We start from the raw sequence: 17,360 nt of genomic DNA, 5'->3' as shown, positions 1-17,360 counted from the left end.
CTTCCAAAGTGCTGGGATTGCAGGAGTGAGCCACCATGCCTGTCCCCAAGCTGGTGTTCTGTGTCCCAGTGTTGTGACCTGCCTTGCCAGAACCACCCCAGTCAGTACCCGGATATTGTGTTTGTTACTGCTAGCACCTGGACTGGCTAAATTCAGAGAAGGATCTGGGTTGACAGGTTTGTGTGGATGATGTATCTGTGTGACTCGTCCCCAGTCAGCTCCAAGTGGCTCCAGTATGCAGTGCATGGCTTTGTGTCACCTGTGGTTTTCTTCCAAGTCTGTTTCAGTTGGGCTGATGGTAAAATGAGCTTCACACAGTCAGTTGCAAGGTCGGTGTCGAGCAGTCCTGACTTGGTCATCCGATAGCCAAGAAGTGTGCGGGGCACCTGGGAAATCCCGTGCATTCGGCAGGGAAGACTGGGGGGAATCTTTGGATGCTGCCCATGGGAGGCCAGTGCTACCCTCCAGAAGCTTCTTGCGCTGGCCACATGGTTGGTGGGCAGAGGAGGCAGGCCAGAGCTTGATGACCCCCAGCAGGTTTGCTGTTGGCCAACCTCTTGTATGTAATTTGTCATGTTTCCCAGCCACCTTAATTATTACTTAGTCAACATTTCTCTTTTTTTTTTTTTTTTTTTTTTTTTTCGAGACGGAGTTTCGCTCTGTTGCCCGGGCTGGAGTGCAGTGGCCGGATCTCAGCTCACTGCAAGCTCCGCCTCCCGGGTTTACGCCATTCTCCAGCCTCAGCCTCCCGAGTAGCTGGGACTACAGGCGCCCGCCACCTCGCCCAGCTAGTTTTTTGTATTTTTTAGTAGAGACGGGGTTTCACCGTGCTAGCCAGGATGGTCTCGATCTCCTGACCTCGTGATCCGCCCGTCTCGGCCTCCCAAAGTGCTGGGATTACAGGCTTGAGCCACCGCGCCCGGCCTATAACATTTCTCTTTAAATCAACTCATTCTTTGTTACTTAATATGATTTTTTTTCTTGAGACAGTGTCTTGCTCTGTTGCCCAGGCCGGAGTACAGTGGTACAATCTCGGCTGACTGCAACCTCCAGTGCTCAAGCGGTCCTCCCACCTCAGCCTCCTGAGTAGCTGGGACTACAGGCATGCACCACCACACTTGGCTAATTTTAAAACTTTGTAGAGACGAGGTCTCACTATATTGCCCAGGCTGGTCTCGAACTCCTGGGCTCATGTGATCCTCCTGCCTCTGCCTCTCACAGTGCTGGAATTACAGACATGTGCCATTGTGCCTGGCTAATTTAATTTTTTAAAAGACGTTTTTGGCTGGGTACAGTAGCTCACTGCCTGTAATCCCAGCCTTTTGGGAGGCCAAAGTGGGTGGATCACTTGAGATCAGGATTTGGTGACCAGTGTGAAACCTAATCTCTACTAAAAATACAAATATTAGCCGGGCATGCTGATAATCACAGGTGGCAGGCACCTGTAGTCCTAGCTACTTGGGAGGCTAAGGCAGGAGGATCACCTAAGCCTGGAAAGTGGAGATTGCAGTGAGCTGAGATCGCGCCACTGCACTTCAGTCTGAGTGACGGAATGAGACTGTCTCAAAAAAAAAAAAAAAGAAAAAAGAAAAAAAGACTTTTTTTAAGGAACATCAAGAGATCCCTTAAGTTAGGCTGGGCGTGGTGGCTCATGTCTGTAATCCCAACACTTTGGGAGGCCAGGGTGGGCGGGGCAGATCAGCTGAGATCAGGAGTTTGAGACAAGCCTGAACAACATGGTGAAACCCCATCTCTATTAAAAATACAAACATTAGCCTGGCGTAGTGGCACACGACACGCCTGTAATCCCAGCTACTCGGGAGGCTGAGGCACGAGAATTGCTTGAACCCGGAGGCAGAGGTTGCAGCAAGCCGAGATTGTGCCTTTACACTCCATCCTGGGTAACAAGAGCGAAACTATCTCAAAAAAAAAAAAAAAAAAAAATCGCTTAAGTTAATTTTAAAAAGGAAAAAGAAAAAACAGATGTCAATGAAAAATAAGTAGCACTAATGAAACATTGAAGGTGATTATAGAAACAAATACGAGGCCAATCAAGCTGTGGCAACCGTCCATCCTATGCTGTTGCTTGGCTGCCAGAGCTCTGAGCCTGGTGCTTCTCTTCATGTCACAGAAGACACCTGTTAGGGGTGGGGTTCATGGACCAGAAACGTTCTGCTAGAGAAGCAAGAAGGCTTGGAGGTGGGACTTTCTCACGATTTGATACAAGGTAATTGCCGCCCTGTCTCTTCCTAATACCCAGGCCTTCCATGTACCAGGCCCTATTCACAGCTGTTTGTGAATATTAACTCATGTTATCACTGAGACCACCCTATGGGACAGGTCCTGCCACTGGTCCTGGATTTACAGAGGAGGACAGGCCCAGAGAGGTTAGCAACTTGCCCAGGGCCACAGAGCAGGTGTTGGAGAGGGGGAGCTGGATTTGAACTGGGACTGCTGCTCAGGGCGGCACCCCTGACATTTGATACCCAGGGCTGCATGGATAGGAAAATCAGCCCCCTATGCATGCAGCCAGGCCTCAGCCCCCCGCTCCTGACCCCCGATGCTCCCTCTGCGAATGCTCGGCCAGCCACCAGGACTCTCGGTGCCTTTGTGACACCAGACATCTGGAGTAATGGAATACTGAATGTGAGACAGACTTGGTTATTTTCCTCTCTCTCCTCTCTCTTTCTCCTCTCTGTTTCTTTTCTTCTTCTGTGGATGAAGCAATTCTCACAGCTCCTGTTGGCACAACCCCTGCCACGCTGACGAACAGGGCTGAGCAAATGTGGTGGTGCTGGTCCGGGGGCTCAGAGGAAGGCAGGGCTTCTCTTGGAGACTGGGCAGTGGCAATGCCGGCACCCGTGAGTGCTCACCACTCCGAGGACGTGGATGTGGACTCTACCTGGTCTCCTCTGGCCTGGGGGGCAGGCTCAGGCCGGCTGAGACTGGAATTGGGCCCGTCCAGGGAGGGTCCCCCACCTCTGACCCCGGCCCAGCCACAAAGCCAGAGCTTGTGCAGGTGGGTGGCTGGCCTGGGTGTCATGGGGTGTGGCTGCAGGCACTGGCATGGGGACCGGGGCAGTCCTTCCAGGAAGAGCAATTGGATTGTGGGCCAGGGGGCCCACAGGCCAGACCAAAGTCCAGGCTCTTCAGGCTTCAGCCCCAGGCAGCCGGTCAGGCTTCTGCGGAGAGCAGGCTGGGATGGGCCCTGGAGATTCCGTGGAGCTAAAGCCACAAGCAGAGGCAGGAGACCCCGGGTGGGGGTGGGGGCTGGAGGCCATGGGCTTTGGAGGCAGGGAAATAGGCAAATCTGACAAACTCAGACTTTAAAGCCTGTGTCTCCCAGTGTCCCAGCTCGTTTACTCTGCAGAGTGGCACTGACAAACCCAGCACCTCCCAGGGCAGGATTTTAATCCTCCCAGGGGCTGCCATTCTTGAGCACCTGCTTGGGGCCAGCCTCTGTGCCAACCTCCCCACAATGTGCCCGCCTCACTCTCAGGTACCCCAGGGAGGTGGGCATGGTCCTCATTACCCCACTTTTTCAGATGAGGAAGCTGAGGCTGAGGAGGGTCAACTGCTTTGCCAATGCCACAGCATTTGGTGGGGGGCCAGGGGTGGAACATGAGTTGATCTGACTCCAAAGCCTGTGCTCTTAACCGAAGGGTCTCTCGGCTCCTGGCCATGGCCACCCCCGTCCCGTGTCAGAGCCAATCCGCGCGATTTTCTTTGCGGTGTTTCCGCCTTGTTTAACGTGATTTCTTGCTGAGCACTGTGGCTTACAGATGCTGCTTCCCTTGTCGTTCCAAAAAGCCTCCTCATGCCTTCCCCCCTTCCTTTTAGGAAACTCACCCCTTTTCCAGGACTGGCCAGCCGTCCAACCAGGGCCCACCCCTAACGAGAATGGAGGGGTCCCTGGGGCTTGTGAAGCCTGGCAAGGAGTTAGAAATTTATCCCGCGCTGGGGCCAATGGTGGGACCGTCGGGAAACCAGCAGGCTTTAGGGAAAAGGCTCCCCTGGGCTGACTGTCGCGGCTTGGCCTTTATTCCCATAGGTGCTTTGTGCCGGGGCAGGCCCCTCCCAGGTGACCGAGGCCGGGTCTGCGGGTCCCCGCGCCCGCAGAGCTCCCGCGCGCCCCCGCGTGGCCGCAGACGGCAGCACCGCTTCGGGAGCGGGTTTGCAGGAGGAGGGGCCCGAGTGGGAGGGGCAGGGGCAGGGGCCGGGGGCCGGTTATGGGACCGGCGCGCCGGGAGCCCTGAACCTGGGCTGCGGGGCTTATTACCAGCACCATAACAGCCAAGCAGGGGCTGGTGCTGCCGGGGACAGTGGCATGCAGCCTCTGGCCTGGGATAAGCTGGGGAGGCAGGGTCCGTCGGCCACCAGCAGAGCATCACAGCGAGACAGCCGGCTCGGGGCCTGCGGGCAGCTCCCCGAGGTTTCCTGGAAGAGCCAGCAGCACGCGTTGGCCTGGGAGGAGAGGATGGGGCAGGCTGAGGGCAGGTCTGGTGGGACAGGTGAAGCAGAGGTGCGGTTGGACTGGGAGGGAGGGATCGTGGGAAACAGGCTGGGGGGCTTGCGGGGGCGGTGGGGCGGCAGGCAGTGGAAGCGGGCAGCGCTGCCAGATTGCGCAGAGAAGGGCCTGTGTGGGGATTCCTGGGAGGGCACAGATGCGCTGCGGGTGTGGACATGGGGGTGGAGTGAGGATGGGAGGCTTCAGACCCTTCTCCCAGGGCTGGGAGGCAGGAGGTGAGCACTGTCCCAGGCCTGGCTGGCAGTGTGCGGATCCCAGGAGGCGGAAGAGCTTCCCCTAGTCTTCTGTCTGCTTTTCTGGCTGGAGAAGGAGGACTCTGTCAAGTTAGGGCAAGGACTGCGTCCGTTCCACAATGTGCCTTTAACTGACCACATGTACTTTCAACACTACCTTTAAAGAAAAGAAACGGGCCCAGGAACTGGACCCAGTGGCTCATGCCTGTAATCCCAGCTCTTTGGGAGGCCAAGGCCGGAGGATCGCTTGAGACCAGGAGTTCGAGACCAGCCTGGGCAACATAGCTTGCTTTTTTAAAAAAGAATTAAAAATTTAAAAATTAATTGGGCATGGTGGTGCACACCTGTAGTCTCAGCTACTCAGGAGGCTGAGGTGGGAGGATTGCTTGAGCCCAGGAGGTCGAGGCTGCAGTGAGCCGTGATTGCACCACTGCACCCCATCCTGGGCCACACAGTGAGAATCTGTGTAAAAGAAAAGAAGCTGGCCACAGAAAACAGCCTAGTTCCAAATGGAATTTACCAGGCTGTGATGCAAACTTCGGACCCCCAGCTCTTAGCCACCTGCTCAGCCCAGCAGATGCTGCTTGCGAAAGATGATTCTGCAGGCTTCTTCCCTACTTTGTGTTCAGTGATCTCACTTTGGTAGCTCAAAATGGGCCACGGTGGGAGTATTGATGCCGCAGAAATGGGTACGGGCCAACATCAGGGCTTTTTGAGGGGGATCTGGAGAGCTGGTTTGCTGGGACACCACTGTGGCTGTCCCTCTGGGGAAAAGCCCTGTGAGAATGTGCAGAGTCACGTGGTCTTCGATGTTCCGTGCTTCAATTTCCTTGTGTGTGAGTCTGAATAATGACGTTTTCTGAGTCCCTCTCTCGGTTAATGTGGAGAACAAATGGTTGTGGACTCTGGTGCCATGGAAACCTTATCATGTCCCTGCCTAGTGCTGGAAGACTTGCTTCAAGGACCCAAGCCCCTGAGCACAGAGAGGCAGGTGCTGTGGCTGAAAGTACTCAGGACTAGGACCTTAAAACTGGCATTGACACGCCACCGGCCACTCTTTGGCACCCTTGGACCAGTCAGCTAACGCCTCTGGGCTCCAGCATCTTCATCTGCAGGAGAGGTTTGGGCTGAACGGTCCTTTGTTCCCCTTCTGGATGTGACATTTGGCATGCATGGTCCTCTCCACCACATACATCTCCACATTCCTACTTCTCTAAACCCTAAACCTGCTCCTTTCTCTTTCATTTATTTATTTTTGTAGAGACAGGGTCTCACTCTTGCCCATGCTGGAGTGCAGTGGCGAAAACAAGGCTCACTGCAGCCTCCACCTCCCAGGCTCCAGTGATCCTCCCACCTCAGTCTCCCCCGGAGTAGCTGGGAATTCAGGCACACAGCACCATGCCTAACTAATTAAAAAAAAATTTCCTACAGAGACAGGGTCTAACTATATTGCCTAGGCTGGTCTTGAACCCCTGGGCTCAAGCGATCCTCCTGCCTCGGCCTCTGGAAGTACTGGGATTCCAGGTGGTAACCACTTTGCCCGGCCTCATTCCCCTCTTGATTCATGAAAAGCTCTTGGCTTTTTCTGTCTCACCAGCCCCGCCTTCTCAGTGAGTGGTGTAGTCACCATCTCTTCTCAGTCCACTCCTTCTGGCTGGGGGCTTTCATTGAGTCCCATAGCTTGTGTTGACAAGTCTCAAATTTAAATTGCCAGACTAAACTGCATCCCTGGGTATGGACTCATCTGCACAACCTGTGCCCAGGAACAGCTGCACATGGCCGTGTCACCAGCATTGAGACTGATCGCGGCCGAAACAAGTCTCAGCCTCCCCAACTCCTGTCCCCAACATTTTAGCATGTCAGCAAGTGGCTCAAGACCCAAGCATCGGACTCATCCTTCATTTTTCTACTTTCTTCACCCTCCCACATAATCTGTCCACAAACCTCGAATGTCGTGCCTCTTAAAGGTATTTGGAATCTGTGCACATTGCAGCTTCTCCACCCCTGCCACTGGAATGTCCTGCTGGGCCCTGCAGCAACCTCCAAACTGGCCACTTCCTGCTCCCGTTTCTGTCCCTGGCCCAGCAGTGAGACCCACTCATTTAATCGTCAACCTCAGACCCTGTGTGACCTCAGCTTGGGGCTCCCCGCTGTGTATCCAGCAACCTCCTGCCTTGGGGCTGTGGTCAGCTCCTGTTAGAGCCTCGCTCTGTGCCAGCCTTCAAGCACACTGGCCTCCTGTCTCATCCAAAACACGCCGAACCTGTCCCACCGTGGGGCCTGTCCCTGGCTCTTGCCCCTGCCTGGAATCTCTTTCCTAGAGCCTGGCATGTCTGGCTTCTTGTCATTCTGGTCTCTCCCTAAATCCACCTTCTCAGAGAGGCCATTCTACGCTGGGCAAATGAAAAGGTAGTGCCTGCCTCGTCGCTGCCTGTGGCTGTCTCTTCTCCACCATCACCAGCATCTGAGCACTCTGCCCATGGATTCATTTGCTTTTGTATCCTCTGCTTTCTTGTGCCTTTAAATGACAGGTTCCAGACTCTAGGGCCTGGACTGTCTTGTTTGCTGCATATCCTGAGCCCACCAGAGCCTGGCATGGAGCTGGCTCCCGTTACATATTTTTGGGATGAATGAATGACTTTCTTCTGCTTGGCCTAGGAGGCTGTGGCTGCGCAGACAGACAAGGGAGCACTGTCCTCAGAGGGTCCCAGGGAGTTCCAGGAACACAGCCCCGGAGCTCTCCTCCCAAACGCACCCCACGCATGTCCTCGGAGGTGGGCTTCCAGAGAGTTCCAGGAATATAGCCCTGGAGCTGTCCTCCCAAACACACCCCACGCGTGTCCTAGGAGGCTCCCGGAGAGTTCCAGGAACACAGCCTGGAGCTGTCCTCCCAAACACACCCCACGCGTGTCCTAGGAGGCTCCCGGAGAGTTCCAGGAACACAGCCCTGGAGCTGTCCTCCCAAACGCACCCCACACAACGGTTTCCGAGCTATCCCAGTGGAGCCCAGAGATGGCAAAAAGGAGGGGAGGCAGCAGCTCTGGCCAGAGGCTGAGGGAGTTCTGGCTTTTGGGGGAGGGTGGGAATTTTGGCCACTGGTCTGACTGGACACTGCTCTGGAAAGATCTCCAAGCCCAGAACAGAGAGGCTGGAAGGGTCGGCCTCGGGATCCAGGGGTGATCGGTCACCTCTCTGTGACAGCCAGGTTAGTGGGAGTCACCCACTGGGCGGGGCCTGGCAGCTCAGTTCTGGCTGCCTAGGACTGTAGCCGGACGTCGCGGTGGAGGGTCAGGGAGCGTGGGGCCACCCTCCCGCCTCTGCCTTCTGGGTCTCTGACCTTGAGCCATGGGGCGTTATGCGACCTCAGACAGAAGAATCATGGTCCCCAGCAGTCCCATCACAACGAGGGGCCCGCTGCTGGGCAGGAGAGCAGATCTTCCGTTGAGCAGGAGAGCAGCATCTAAGGAAAGCCAGAGGACCCGTGGGGGAGAGAGGGATGGCTCCTCACCCCAGCTCCTCCACAGTAGACTCGGGGTCCTCTGGTGGTCCCCACAAGCCCCCCACTTCCTCTTTCACCACCGCTTTGGTCCCATGGCCCTTGTCCACCACGGCCCTTCACAGCCCTGCTCAGGAGGGCCCACCCCTCTCCAGCCAGGCCCCCACCAGGGTCACCACCTTGTCAGTTTCCAGGTGACCTCTGTCCCCAGGATGGGTCAGGTTCAGGTGGGGAGGTGTGTGTGTGTGTGGGAGGCTGATACAGGAAGATTCCAGAAAGGAGGCCCTCAGGTTGCTGTGGTGGGGAGTGGGGAGTGGGGATCCAGCAGCCAGGAGGTGGGCTTTGCACAGCAGGCCCGCCTGGGCCACCCTTGCTCCCTCCGTCCCCTTCTTGAGCAAGGCTGCCCACTCCTCCCGCTCGCTCTCTTGTGCCGCCCGAGATGCATGAGGTGCTCCTGAGAGATCATGTGTTGTGGGAATGTGAGGGATTCCGGTGTTCCCCAAAGCCAGGGGAGGCAGCCCCACTCGGGGTTCGAGGCGTATCCTGGTCACAGGCATGCAGGCACCCACGTGTGCACACCTGTGCACACCTGAGCAGGCCGGGATTTGGGGCACCCTGCCCTCACCTTTGTGCAGCATAGGCAGCAGGGTGGCCGGGTGCCCATCGTTGGCCTCGGGCACGATGCCCAGCAGCTGGCACATGAGCTCGTACACGTGGACGCTCTCAAAGGGCTCCACCTCCAGGCCCGCCTTGAAGCTGGGGCCCACAGCGCGGAAGATGGTCTTCATGTCCATGTCTTTGTTGTCAAAGCCGTGCTCCCCATTGTTGAACTGGACATTAATTCTCTGCCGGGGAGCGGTAAAGGGTCCTGGGTCCTTGCTGGGAGCAAGACACCCTCTCCACCTACCCCATCCACCCTACGAACGCCCTCTTAGGAAGGAGCACCAATATGGGGGCTGAAGGAGTTCCAAGGCTCAGTTTCCCTGAATTCTCAGCGTCCGGAGATCAGTCACCCTAAAGAGTGAAGTTCAGGGAAGGTCCGGTTAAATGAACGGAGACCAGACCCTGAGTAAATGAGAGTGGAGCGAGCAGCTCCAGGCTGCGGGCCCTGCCTCCTGGGTGGTGTTGAACGCTGGCTCCCATCGGTCACTTCCTTTCCGGGGATGTCTGCTCCCTAATCTGTGCTTTGCTTCTGGCTCAGACACCTGTGCTGTCTGCTGAGGGGAGGTTGGGCTCCTGACTCTTTCCTGCCTCTTTCCTGTCACCCTTGGGGCTGGACTTCTACACTTTACCCTGGACACGCAGGTCACACACACACGCCTATCACACAGTGCTCGGACATGACGGGTACAGATGTGCACACACACTCCCACTGCCTGGTGCCTGAATGTGGGGGGCACACACAGATGTGCACACACACACTACTGCATCGTGAGGGGTGTGTCCCTTCAGTGCTGACGCTCCTCAAACTGGGGGCCAGCTAGAAATAGGGAGTGCCTCTATAGAGATGGAAGGAGAGGCCAGACGCGGTGGCTCACCCCTGTAATTTCAGCACTTTGGGAGGCCAAGGCAGGAGGATCGCTTCAGCTCAGGAGTTTGAGACCAGCCTGGGCAAAACCCTGTCTCTACAAAAAATACAAAAATCAGCTGGACGTGGTGGCTCACACGTGTAATCCCAGCACTTTGGGAGGCTGAGGTGGGTGGATCACCTGAGGCCAGGAGTTTGAGACCAGCCTGGCCAACATGGTGAATCCCTGTCTCTACTAAAAACACAAAAAATTAGGCATGGTGGCAGGCGTCTGTAATCCCAGCTACTCAGGGGGCTGAGGCAGGAGAATCGCTTGAACCCGGGAGGTGGAGGTTGCAGTGAGCTGAGATCGTACCACCGCACTCCAGCCTGGACGACAAGAGTGAAACTCTGTCTCAAACGAAACAAAACAAAACAAAACACACACAAAAATTAGCCAGGCATGGTGGCATGCACCTGTGGTCTCAGCTACTCAGGAGGCTGAGGTGGAAGGATCGCTTGAGCCTGGGAGTTTAAGGCTGCAGTAAGCTGAGATCCTGCCATTGCACTCCAGCCTGGGCAACAGAGCAAGACCCTATCTCAAAACAAAACAAAACAAAACAAAAAACCAAACAAACAAAAAAGGAGACCCAGAGCCCGGGGAGGGAGCCCCCAGAGGTGGTGCCTCCAGCAGGCAACTCACCCCGTGGATGACGTAGCCAAGGTCGCTGTACATCAGCAGGGGTGTGACCCTGGGGTTGTTCGCGTAATGGAAGGCCTCGGGGAACGCCTCCTTCTTGTAGACGTGGAGCTTGGGGTGGGCATCCTTGAGCGCATTGTACACCTTCTCGAGCCTCCCTTCTTTAGGGAGCAGCATCCCGTTTGGTCCATAGTCCAGGAGCTCAAACTTGATGTCCTGGAAGGTGAAGTTGGGGAACTTGTGGAATTCGACCAGGTCGCCAGCCTGCTTGTTCACAGTCGTCATGCCGTGGTCGGATGTGACGATCAGGTTGAGGTGGTCTGTGAGGTGGTTGTGAGCAATGCTCTCCCGCAGGTAGCCCACGGTCCGATCCACCTGCTGCACCATCTCCCTCCTCTCCGGGGACTCGGGGCCGTACTTGTGGCCTGTGGAGTCTGGCTCCCCGAAGTAGAGTGTGACCAGATCCAGGTCCTCCTCTGTGAACCACGCCATCACCATGTCGATGTTTGCTCTCCACTCCGTCTCATTTTTGTAGTTGTGCGCGATGCCTTCCTTCCGGCTCTGCGTCACAGCCACCCCTTGGTAGGTGACGTTCCCGCCCGGGAAGAAGAAGGAGCCAGTCCTCAGACCCTGCCAGACAAGGCCGTGTGAAGGAGAGGACTCCTCAGTGGGCGCCCCTCATCCCGTGCCTGTGAACACATTTGTCCCCCACCTGCCTACTTCTCTGTTCCACCCACCCATCCCTGCTCCTAGCTGCAGCTACAGGGCCTTTAATTTCTAAAACATCCCTGATCTCATGTTCTATGGGGGGTAAAACCTGATTTTATAGAGGCAACGACAGGTGCTCCCTGGACTTGAGCACTAAACGAGACATCAGTGTAAAAATGTTCTTAGATACGCAATGTCTGCCTCATCAATGGGCTATGATGCCTGCCTTGAGGCCGCACTGCCCAGAAAGCATCTCCTTCTGAACCGAAGTCTGGCCTGCCCTGCTGGGCTCTGGTCCGGGCATGAGTCTGTCTGTCCACTTGTGTCCCGTCCACTTGCCCCTCCAGCCTTCTGCCTGGCTGCCTGGCTGCCCCTAACTCGACTGCTGCTTTATTTAGAATTTGTCTGTCCCCCCAGCCCTCTGTCCACCCCACCTGCCCATCCACTCCCCCCGGATATTCTTTCATTGGATCAAGCACCTTGAGATGCCAGGGTCTGTACCTTGGCTTCCTGCTTGCAAGCCTGTGTCTATGGATCCTTCTGGAGCAAGGGAACTCCGGCTAGAGTGGATACCTTGGCTCTGGGGTGGGCATGGGCTCTGCCATTTATTCCAGCCTCATCTTGGAAACCTCCACTGACTTTGTTTACTGGAAGCCTCGCCTCTGGGCCAGGAAGACCCCAGAGCATTGCAAACTGGGTGGGTACGGTCCTGGGTCAATACTGTAACCCACCTCTCATTTTATCTTTGACCCTTTAGAATTTAGCTGTTCAGCTCTCACAGGGATGTGGGAAAGGGAGAAAGTCGTGTAATTGTTAAATGCTTTCTTGTTGAGTCACAATGATCTTCCCTGTCTGACCCTCACCCCCAATGCTGCAGGGCCCAAGGGTGCAGTTCTCCCTCTGACTAGGGGGACAGAGCAATCCCTCTTGCTCCCAGGGCCCCCCAGGGAGGACCGGGCAGGGCTGTGTCCATGGGCCGAGCCAGACATAGCTCACTGCTTAGTCCTCACCAGCACCCACCACCTGCCCATTCTGGGGCCCTACTTCACACTCTTCTGTGCCAGGGTAGGCCAGGAGCCCCGAGACCCTGGAGTGGGGAAGGGACCTGCCATGGATCTCACATGCTTCCAAGCCTCGCCTGGGCCTAGGTGCCCCCATGCTCTGCAATGTCAATATGGGTGGGGGTGACATTACCTGCCTCTGGGCCGTGATCCAGATGGGCACGCTGCCGTTGTCCCACCACCTCTGGATGCCCAGCGTGGTGTAGTAGGGCAGCTTCACCTTGCTGGTGGTGTTGTAGTACATGTTGTGAACCACCCCGTGGTTCTCAATATATTTGCCTGAGGGAGGAAGAGGCGCAGAGGGTGGCAGGATGGACTGGGGTCACAGCGAAGGCCGGACCCAGGGCTGGAAGAGGCGAAGTCACAGCAGCCTAGGTTTCCCTGTGTGCTGGGTGGGGAGTGGGCCTGGGGCAGGGCTGGGAGGAGCAGACTTCTTCCTGCACTTCCCCCGTGGGAGCCAAGGTTCGAGGTCATGTCCGAGACAAATAGACACGTGTTCTTTGAGCTATTGTACCAATTGCACTTCCACTTTCAGTTTGTCCTGCAGCTGGACAGGCACATAGGCACGAATGCATGTGCAGGGATCCTGGTGGCAGATTTGTTTGCTTTAGCAAAAGATTGCGGATTGGCCGGGTGTGGTGGCTCAAGCCTGTAATCCCAGCACTTTGGGAGGCCGAGACGGGTGGATCACGAGGTCAGGAGATCGAGACCATCCTGGCTAACATGGTGAAACGCCGTCTCCACAAAAAAATACAAAAAACTAGCCGGGTGAGATGGCGGGCGCCTGTAGTCCCAGCCACTCGGGAGGCTGAGGCAGGAGAATGGCATAAACCTGGGAGGCGGAGCTTGCAGTGAGCTGAGATCCGGCCACTGCACTCCAGCCTGGGTGACAGAGCAAGACTCCGTCTCAAAAAAAAAAAAAAAAAAAAAAAGATTGCAGGTGACCTCCATGGCCATCAGGAAGGAACTCTTTAAATAAATGACGGCCCAGCCATCAGATGAGATCCTAGGCAGGAATTTCAGTGAACCACATGGAGCTCCAGGAGATTTTTTGAATTTATTTTTGTACAGGAAACACGTGCACATGGTACTAAGCCCAAAAGGTGCAAACGGAGAGATGAAGTGGAGAAGGTCCCTCCGTCCTCATCTGCGATACAGAGAAAGAGGTGGCGCACGGGCAGGAGAACCGCACACCTCTGTTTGCGGTTAGAAGGGGCCGAGGTTGCAGAAAGGCTGGTGTGGGGATCAGCTGCCTGTGTTGGGGTGAATGCTGTCCCACCATGTTCATGCTCACTTGGAACCTTAGAATGTGTCCTTATTTGGAAATAGGGTCTTTGCAGTGTGATTAGCTAGGGTAAGGGGATGTATACTGGAGAAGTGTGGACCCTAAATTCAGCGACTGGTGTCCTTGTGAGAAGAGGAAAGTTTGAATACAGACACACACAGGGGAGAGACCCCGGGAAGGCGTAGGGAGAGGTCGGAGTGATGCTGCCACCAGCCCAGGAATGCCAAGGATTGTGGAGGCCCCGGGAGCCAGAAGAGGTGAGGAGGGAGCCTCTTCTGCTAGAACCTTCGGGGCAGGTGCAGCCCTGCAACGCCCTGGTTTTGGCCTTCTGGCCTCTGGAAGCATGCGGATCCGTTTTTGTGGGTTTAAGCCAGTCTGCAGTTCTTTGTTGCAGGGGCTCTGGGACACCCACGCAGGGTCTTTGGAGGATGACCCAGGTTTGGGAGGTGGGCAAGCCCCTAGGGAGGGCCGGGGTGTTTGCTTTTCAACTCTCTAACACCTTTTATGCGGTACTTGGCTTTTTATTATTTTAATATTGTTTATTTTTTTGACACAGGGTCGTGCTCTGTCGCCTAGGCTGGAGTGCAGTGGCGTGATCACAGCTCACTGCAACCTCTACCTCCTGGACTCCAGCAATCCTCCTGTCTCAGCCTCCTTTTTTTTTTTGTTTGAGATGCAGTCTTGCTTTGTCACCCAGGCTGGAGTTCAGTGGTGCGATCTTAGCTCACTGCAACCTCCACCTCCTGGGTTCATGCAATTCTCCTGCCTCAGCCTCCTGAGTAGCTGGGATTATAAGCATGTGCCACGGCTAATGTTTTAAACATGCCTGGCTAATGTTTGTATTTTTAGTAGAGATGGGGTTTTGCCGTGTTGGCCAGGCTGGTCTCGAACTCCCAACCTCCAGTGATCTGCCTGCCTCAGCCTCTCAAAGTGCTGGGATTACAGGCGTGGGCCACTGCATCTGGCCCCATATTTGGCTTTTTAAAAACCTATCTATGTATTGTGTACATAGATCTGCCTGGGCAGATCTGTCAGGGAGGTGTTGGGTGGGAAATGGAAAAGATGGAAGGGAGAGGGAGAGGCTGACACAGCCAGCTGGAGGGGCAGGCAGGGGAGGGGAGCCATGGGAGTCATCAGGGAGCCTGTCACGCTACCCTCCTTCTGAAGCCTTCTGGGGTTGCTGCCCTGGCTGCGGCCACCGCTTTAAGGACTCCCCTGGTCATTTTTCTTTGTCCTGGATCTGTTGCTACCAACGGTGAGGATTCCTAATGGTCCCCTTGGCTGTGTCCTGTGCATGGACAGGGGAGGTCTGGGCTTTATCCTGTACGACAGGGCTCTATGCCACCTGGTTTCTCAGGCCCTCCCACCCCCAGGCCCCATCCTGGGGCAGTACTCACCGGTGACCAGGGTGAAGTGGCAAGGGCTGGTCATGGTGACAAAGGGGGGGGTCATGTAGCGTGCCTTCACCCCGTCTCGGGCCATGGCATCCAGGTTGGGGGTGTCCACGTCCTGGTCATAGTTCCAGCGGAAGCCGTCGAAGGACACGAGGAGCAGCTTGTTCCGGGAGCCCTGACTTCGTACCGGTGCCCCGGCCCCGGGAGCCAGGAGCGTGGCCAGAGCCACAGTGAGGAGGATGGCTGGGCCTCTCATGCTGGGCCTTCCAGATGGACAGGCACACCGGTGCATAGGACTGGCTCCTGCTGAGGAGGGCAAAGTCCCAGGGTCACCTGGGCTGATCTCATCCCGTGCGTCTTTAGACTGTGGCCGTGCACATCCCTGGGTCGTACCTCGGGAGTGGGCTCCCCAGCCGGGTCGGTGCCAACCCTGATCCCAGCCTCATGTGCATGGGGTGGCATCAACTTGAGCATCTGCCTTTATTGCCAGCCGCACCCTTGGGGCTCCAGGCTCCTCCCCTCCCTCCCCGGAGTGGGGACAGTGACCCAGGGCTCAGAGCACAGCAGGAGCCCATTCCACCAGGAAAGTCGTGTCCTCTGCCTCCCCCGCAGCAACCGGTGGTCCCTCTGTCCCAGCTCACCCTCACCCCAGGGGACCCAGGTGAGGGTGGGGTGGAACCCCCCTCCATGCCTTTAGCAGTGCATGGGCCTCAGGTCTGCCTGGGGCGAAGGCCTGTGGGGCAGACTTCCCATGGGCAGGGCCAGGACCAAGCCTGGGTCACAGCATGGCCTTTTCCGGGGGGAACCTGAGGCTGGGTGCCTCTTCTTCTCCTCTTGCTCCTGTTAAGGGGCTCTTGGAGCTTGGTGAGCAGACCTGAAACCCGATGGTTCCAGAGCAGCATCCTACATGCCTTCCTTCTTGGGGTGCTTCCTTCTTGGGAATTTCCGAGGGGCCTGGGGCTTGGGCGTTCTTGTTTGATGGGCTTTTTGACAAGGGGTCAGAAGAGGGGGACTCCCTTGTTACCATGGGCACATGAGAGGTGGGAGAGGAACCCCTGGATTCAGCGTGCAGTTCTCCCTCCCTCCCTCTCCACCATCTCTCCTTCCCTTTCTCTTATTCTCTCTCTCTCTGTCTTTCTCCCTCTTTCCTTCTCTGTATGTCTCGGTCTCAGCACCTATTAAGCATGTTCTGTGTGCCAGGCATGGTTCTAGGTTCTGGGGACACAGAAGTGAATGAGACAGACAATGATCCTGGTGTCCTCCATTCGAGTTGGGGACACAGAAAATAAAATGAACAAAGAAGAAAAAAAAAGATAGTTTCCCAAAAGAAAGGAAGGCAGGAAGCCATGATGGAGAGGCTGGTGGGGTAGGTGGGACAGCACGCAGTGGTGGCTGGTTGGGTTTCGCTGAGAGGATGGTGGAGGTCAGTGACTCTGGGGGACCATAAGCCAGGGGAGTGGGCATGGGGCAGGGGCGGCAGGGCCGGTCCCGTGGGGCAGGTGATGGTGATTCTCATGCCAGGCAGTGGAAGCCAGGGGTGGGTTTTAAGCAAGAGAGTGACATGAACTGATCTAATGCTAAAAAAGCACCCTCCATTTGTGGGTGAAAGTTGGACCAGAATGAGGGCAGAGTGAACACTGGGTGCTCCCCGGAGAGGTGACTGCCTGTGTCTGAACAAGAGCTATTGGTGGCCCGGACCAGGGTGGTGGCTGTGGGATGGGGCTGGGTTTGAGGTGGATCCTGGAGGTTTTGCTGAGAGGTGGTGCACTGGATTGCATGGCGGGAGGCGGTGCACTGGATTGCATGGCGGGAGGCGGGGTGCTGGATTGCATGGCGGGAGGCGGTGCGCTGGATTGCATGCGGGAGGCGGGGCGCTGGATGCATGGCGGGAGGCGGGGCGCTGGATTGCATGGCGGGAGGCGGGGCGCTGGATTGCATGGGGGAGGCGGGGCGCTGGATTGCATGGCGGGAGGCGGGGCGCTGGATTGCATGGCGGGAGGCGGGGCGCTGGATTGCATGGCGGGAGGCGGGGCGCTGGATTGCATGGCGGGAGGCGGGGCGCTGGATTGCATGGCGGGAGGCGGGGCGCTGGATTGCATGGCGGGAGGCGGGGCGCTGGATTGCATGGCGGGAGGCGGGGCGCTGGATTGCATGGCGGGAGGCGGGGCGCTGGATTGCATGGTGGGAGGTGGGGCGCTGCATTGCATGGTGGGAGGTGGGGCGCTGCATTGCATGGTGGGAGGTGGGGCGCTGCATTGCATGGTGGGAGGTGGGGCGCTGCATTGCATGGTGGGAGGTGGGGCGCTGGATTGCATGGTGGGAGGTGGGGCGCTGGATTGCATGGTGGGAGGTGGGGCGCTGCATTGCATGGTGGGAGGTGGTGCACTGGATTGCATGGTGGGAGGTGGTGCACTGCATTGCATGGTGGGAGGTGGTGCACTGCATTGC

The 17,360-nt window shown here is 56.7% G+C and overlaps 1 protein-coding gene across 2 annotated transcripts; it reads right to left on the bottom strand.

Annotated features, from left to right (window-relative positions):
* Window positions 1-3,329: 3,329 nt before the first annotated feature.
* ENPP7 (ectonucleotide pyrophosphatase/phosphodiesterase 7) lies at window positions 3,330-15,371 on the bottom strand. 2 transcript variants are annotated; one of them, XM_033182485.1, is made up of 6 exons: window positions 14,916-15,371; window positions 12,367-12,512; window positions 10,468-11,094; window positions 8,883-9,102; window positions 8,099-8,221; window positions 3,330-4,464 (listed from the first exon to the last, which is right to left on the bottom strand). In XM_033182485.1, exons 1-5 carry the CDS (start codon window positions 15,202-15,204, stop codon window positions 8,115-8,117), a joined length of 1,389 nt encoding a protein of 462 aa, XP_033038376.1. In that variant the 5' UTR covers window positions 15,205-15,371; the 3' UTR covers window positions 3,330-4,464; window positions 8,099-8,114. The 2 variants fall into 2 exon arrangements, with proteins under 2 accessions (XP_033038376.1, XP_033038375.1); XM_033182484.1 differs by having other exon boundaries at window positions 3,333-4,437.
* Window positions 15,372-17,360: the final 1,989 nt, after the last annotated feature.

The sequence above is a fragment of the Trachypithecus francoisi genome, unplaced genomic scaffold (genome assembly GCF_009764315.1).
Source record: "Trachypithecus francoisi isolate TF-2019V2 unplaced genomic scaffold, Tfra_2.0 Lachesis_group20, whole genome shotgun sequence".
NCBI classification, from domain to species: Eukaryota; Metazoa; Chordata; class Mammalia; order Primates; family Cercopithecidae; genus Trachypithecus; species Trachypithecus francoisi.
The sequence above is the reverse complement of the archived record's forward strand: the minus strand, read 5'-3'. Positions and strand labels throughout refer to the sequence as shown.

Bases quoted from the DNA above. Each gene is read 5' to 3' on its own strand.
- ENPP7 (XM_033182485.1), bottom strand. From the start codon at position 15,204: ATGCACCGGTGTGCCTGTCCATCTGGAAGGCCCAGCATGAGAGGCCCA. The intron at 12,513-14,915 runs GTGAGTACTGCC...TTCCTCCCTCAG, and splicing joins CCACTTCACCCTGGTCACCG to GCAAATATATTGAGAACCAC. The intron at 9,103-10,467 runs GTGAGTTGCCTG...GCTCCCCGGCAG, and splicing joins TTGGCTACGTCATCCACGGG to AGAATTAATGTCCAGTTCAA.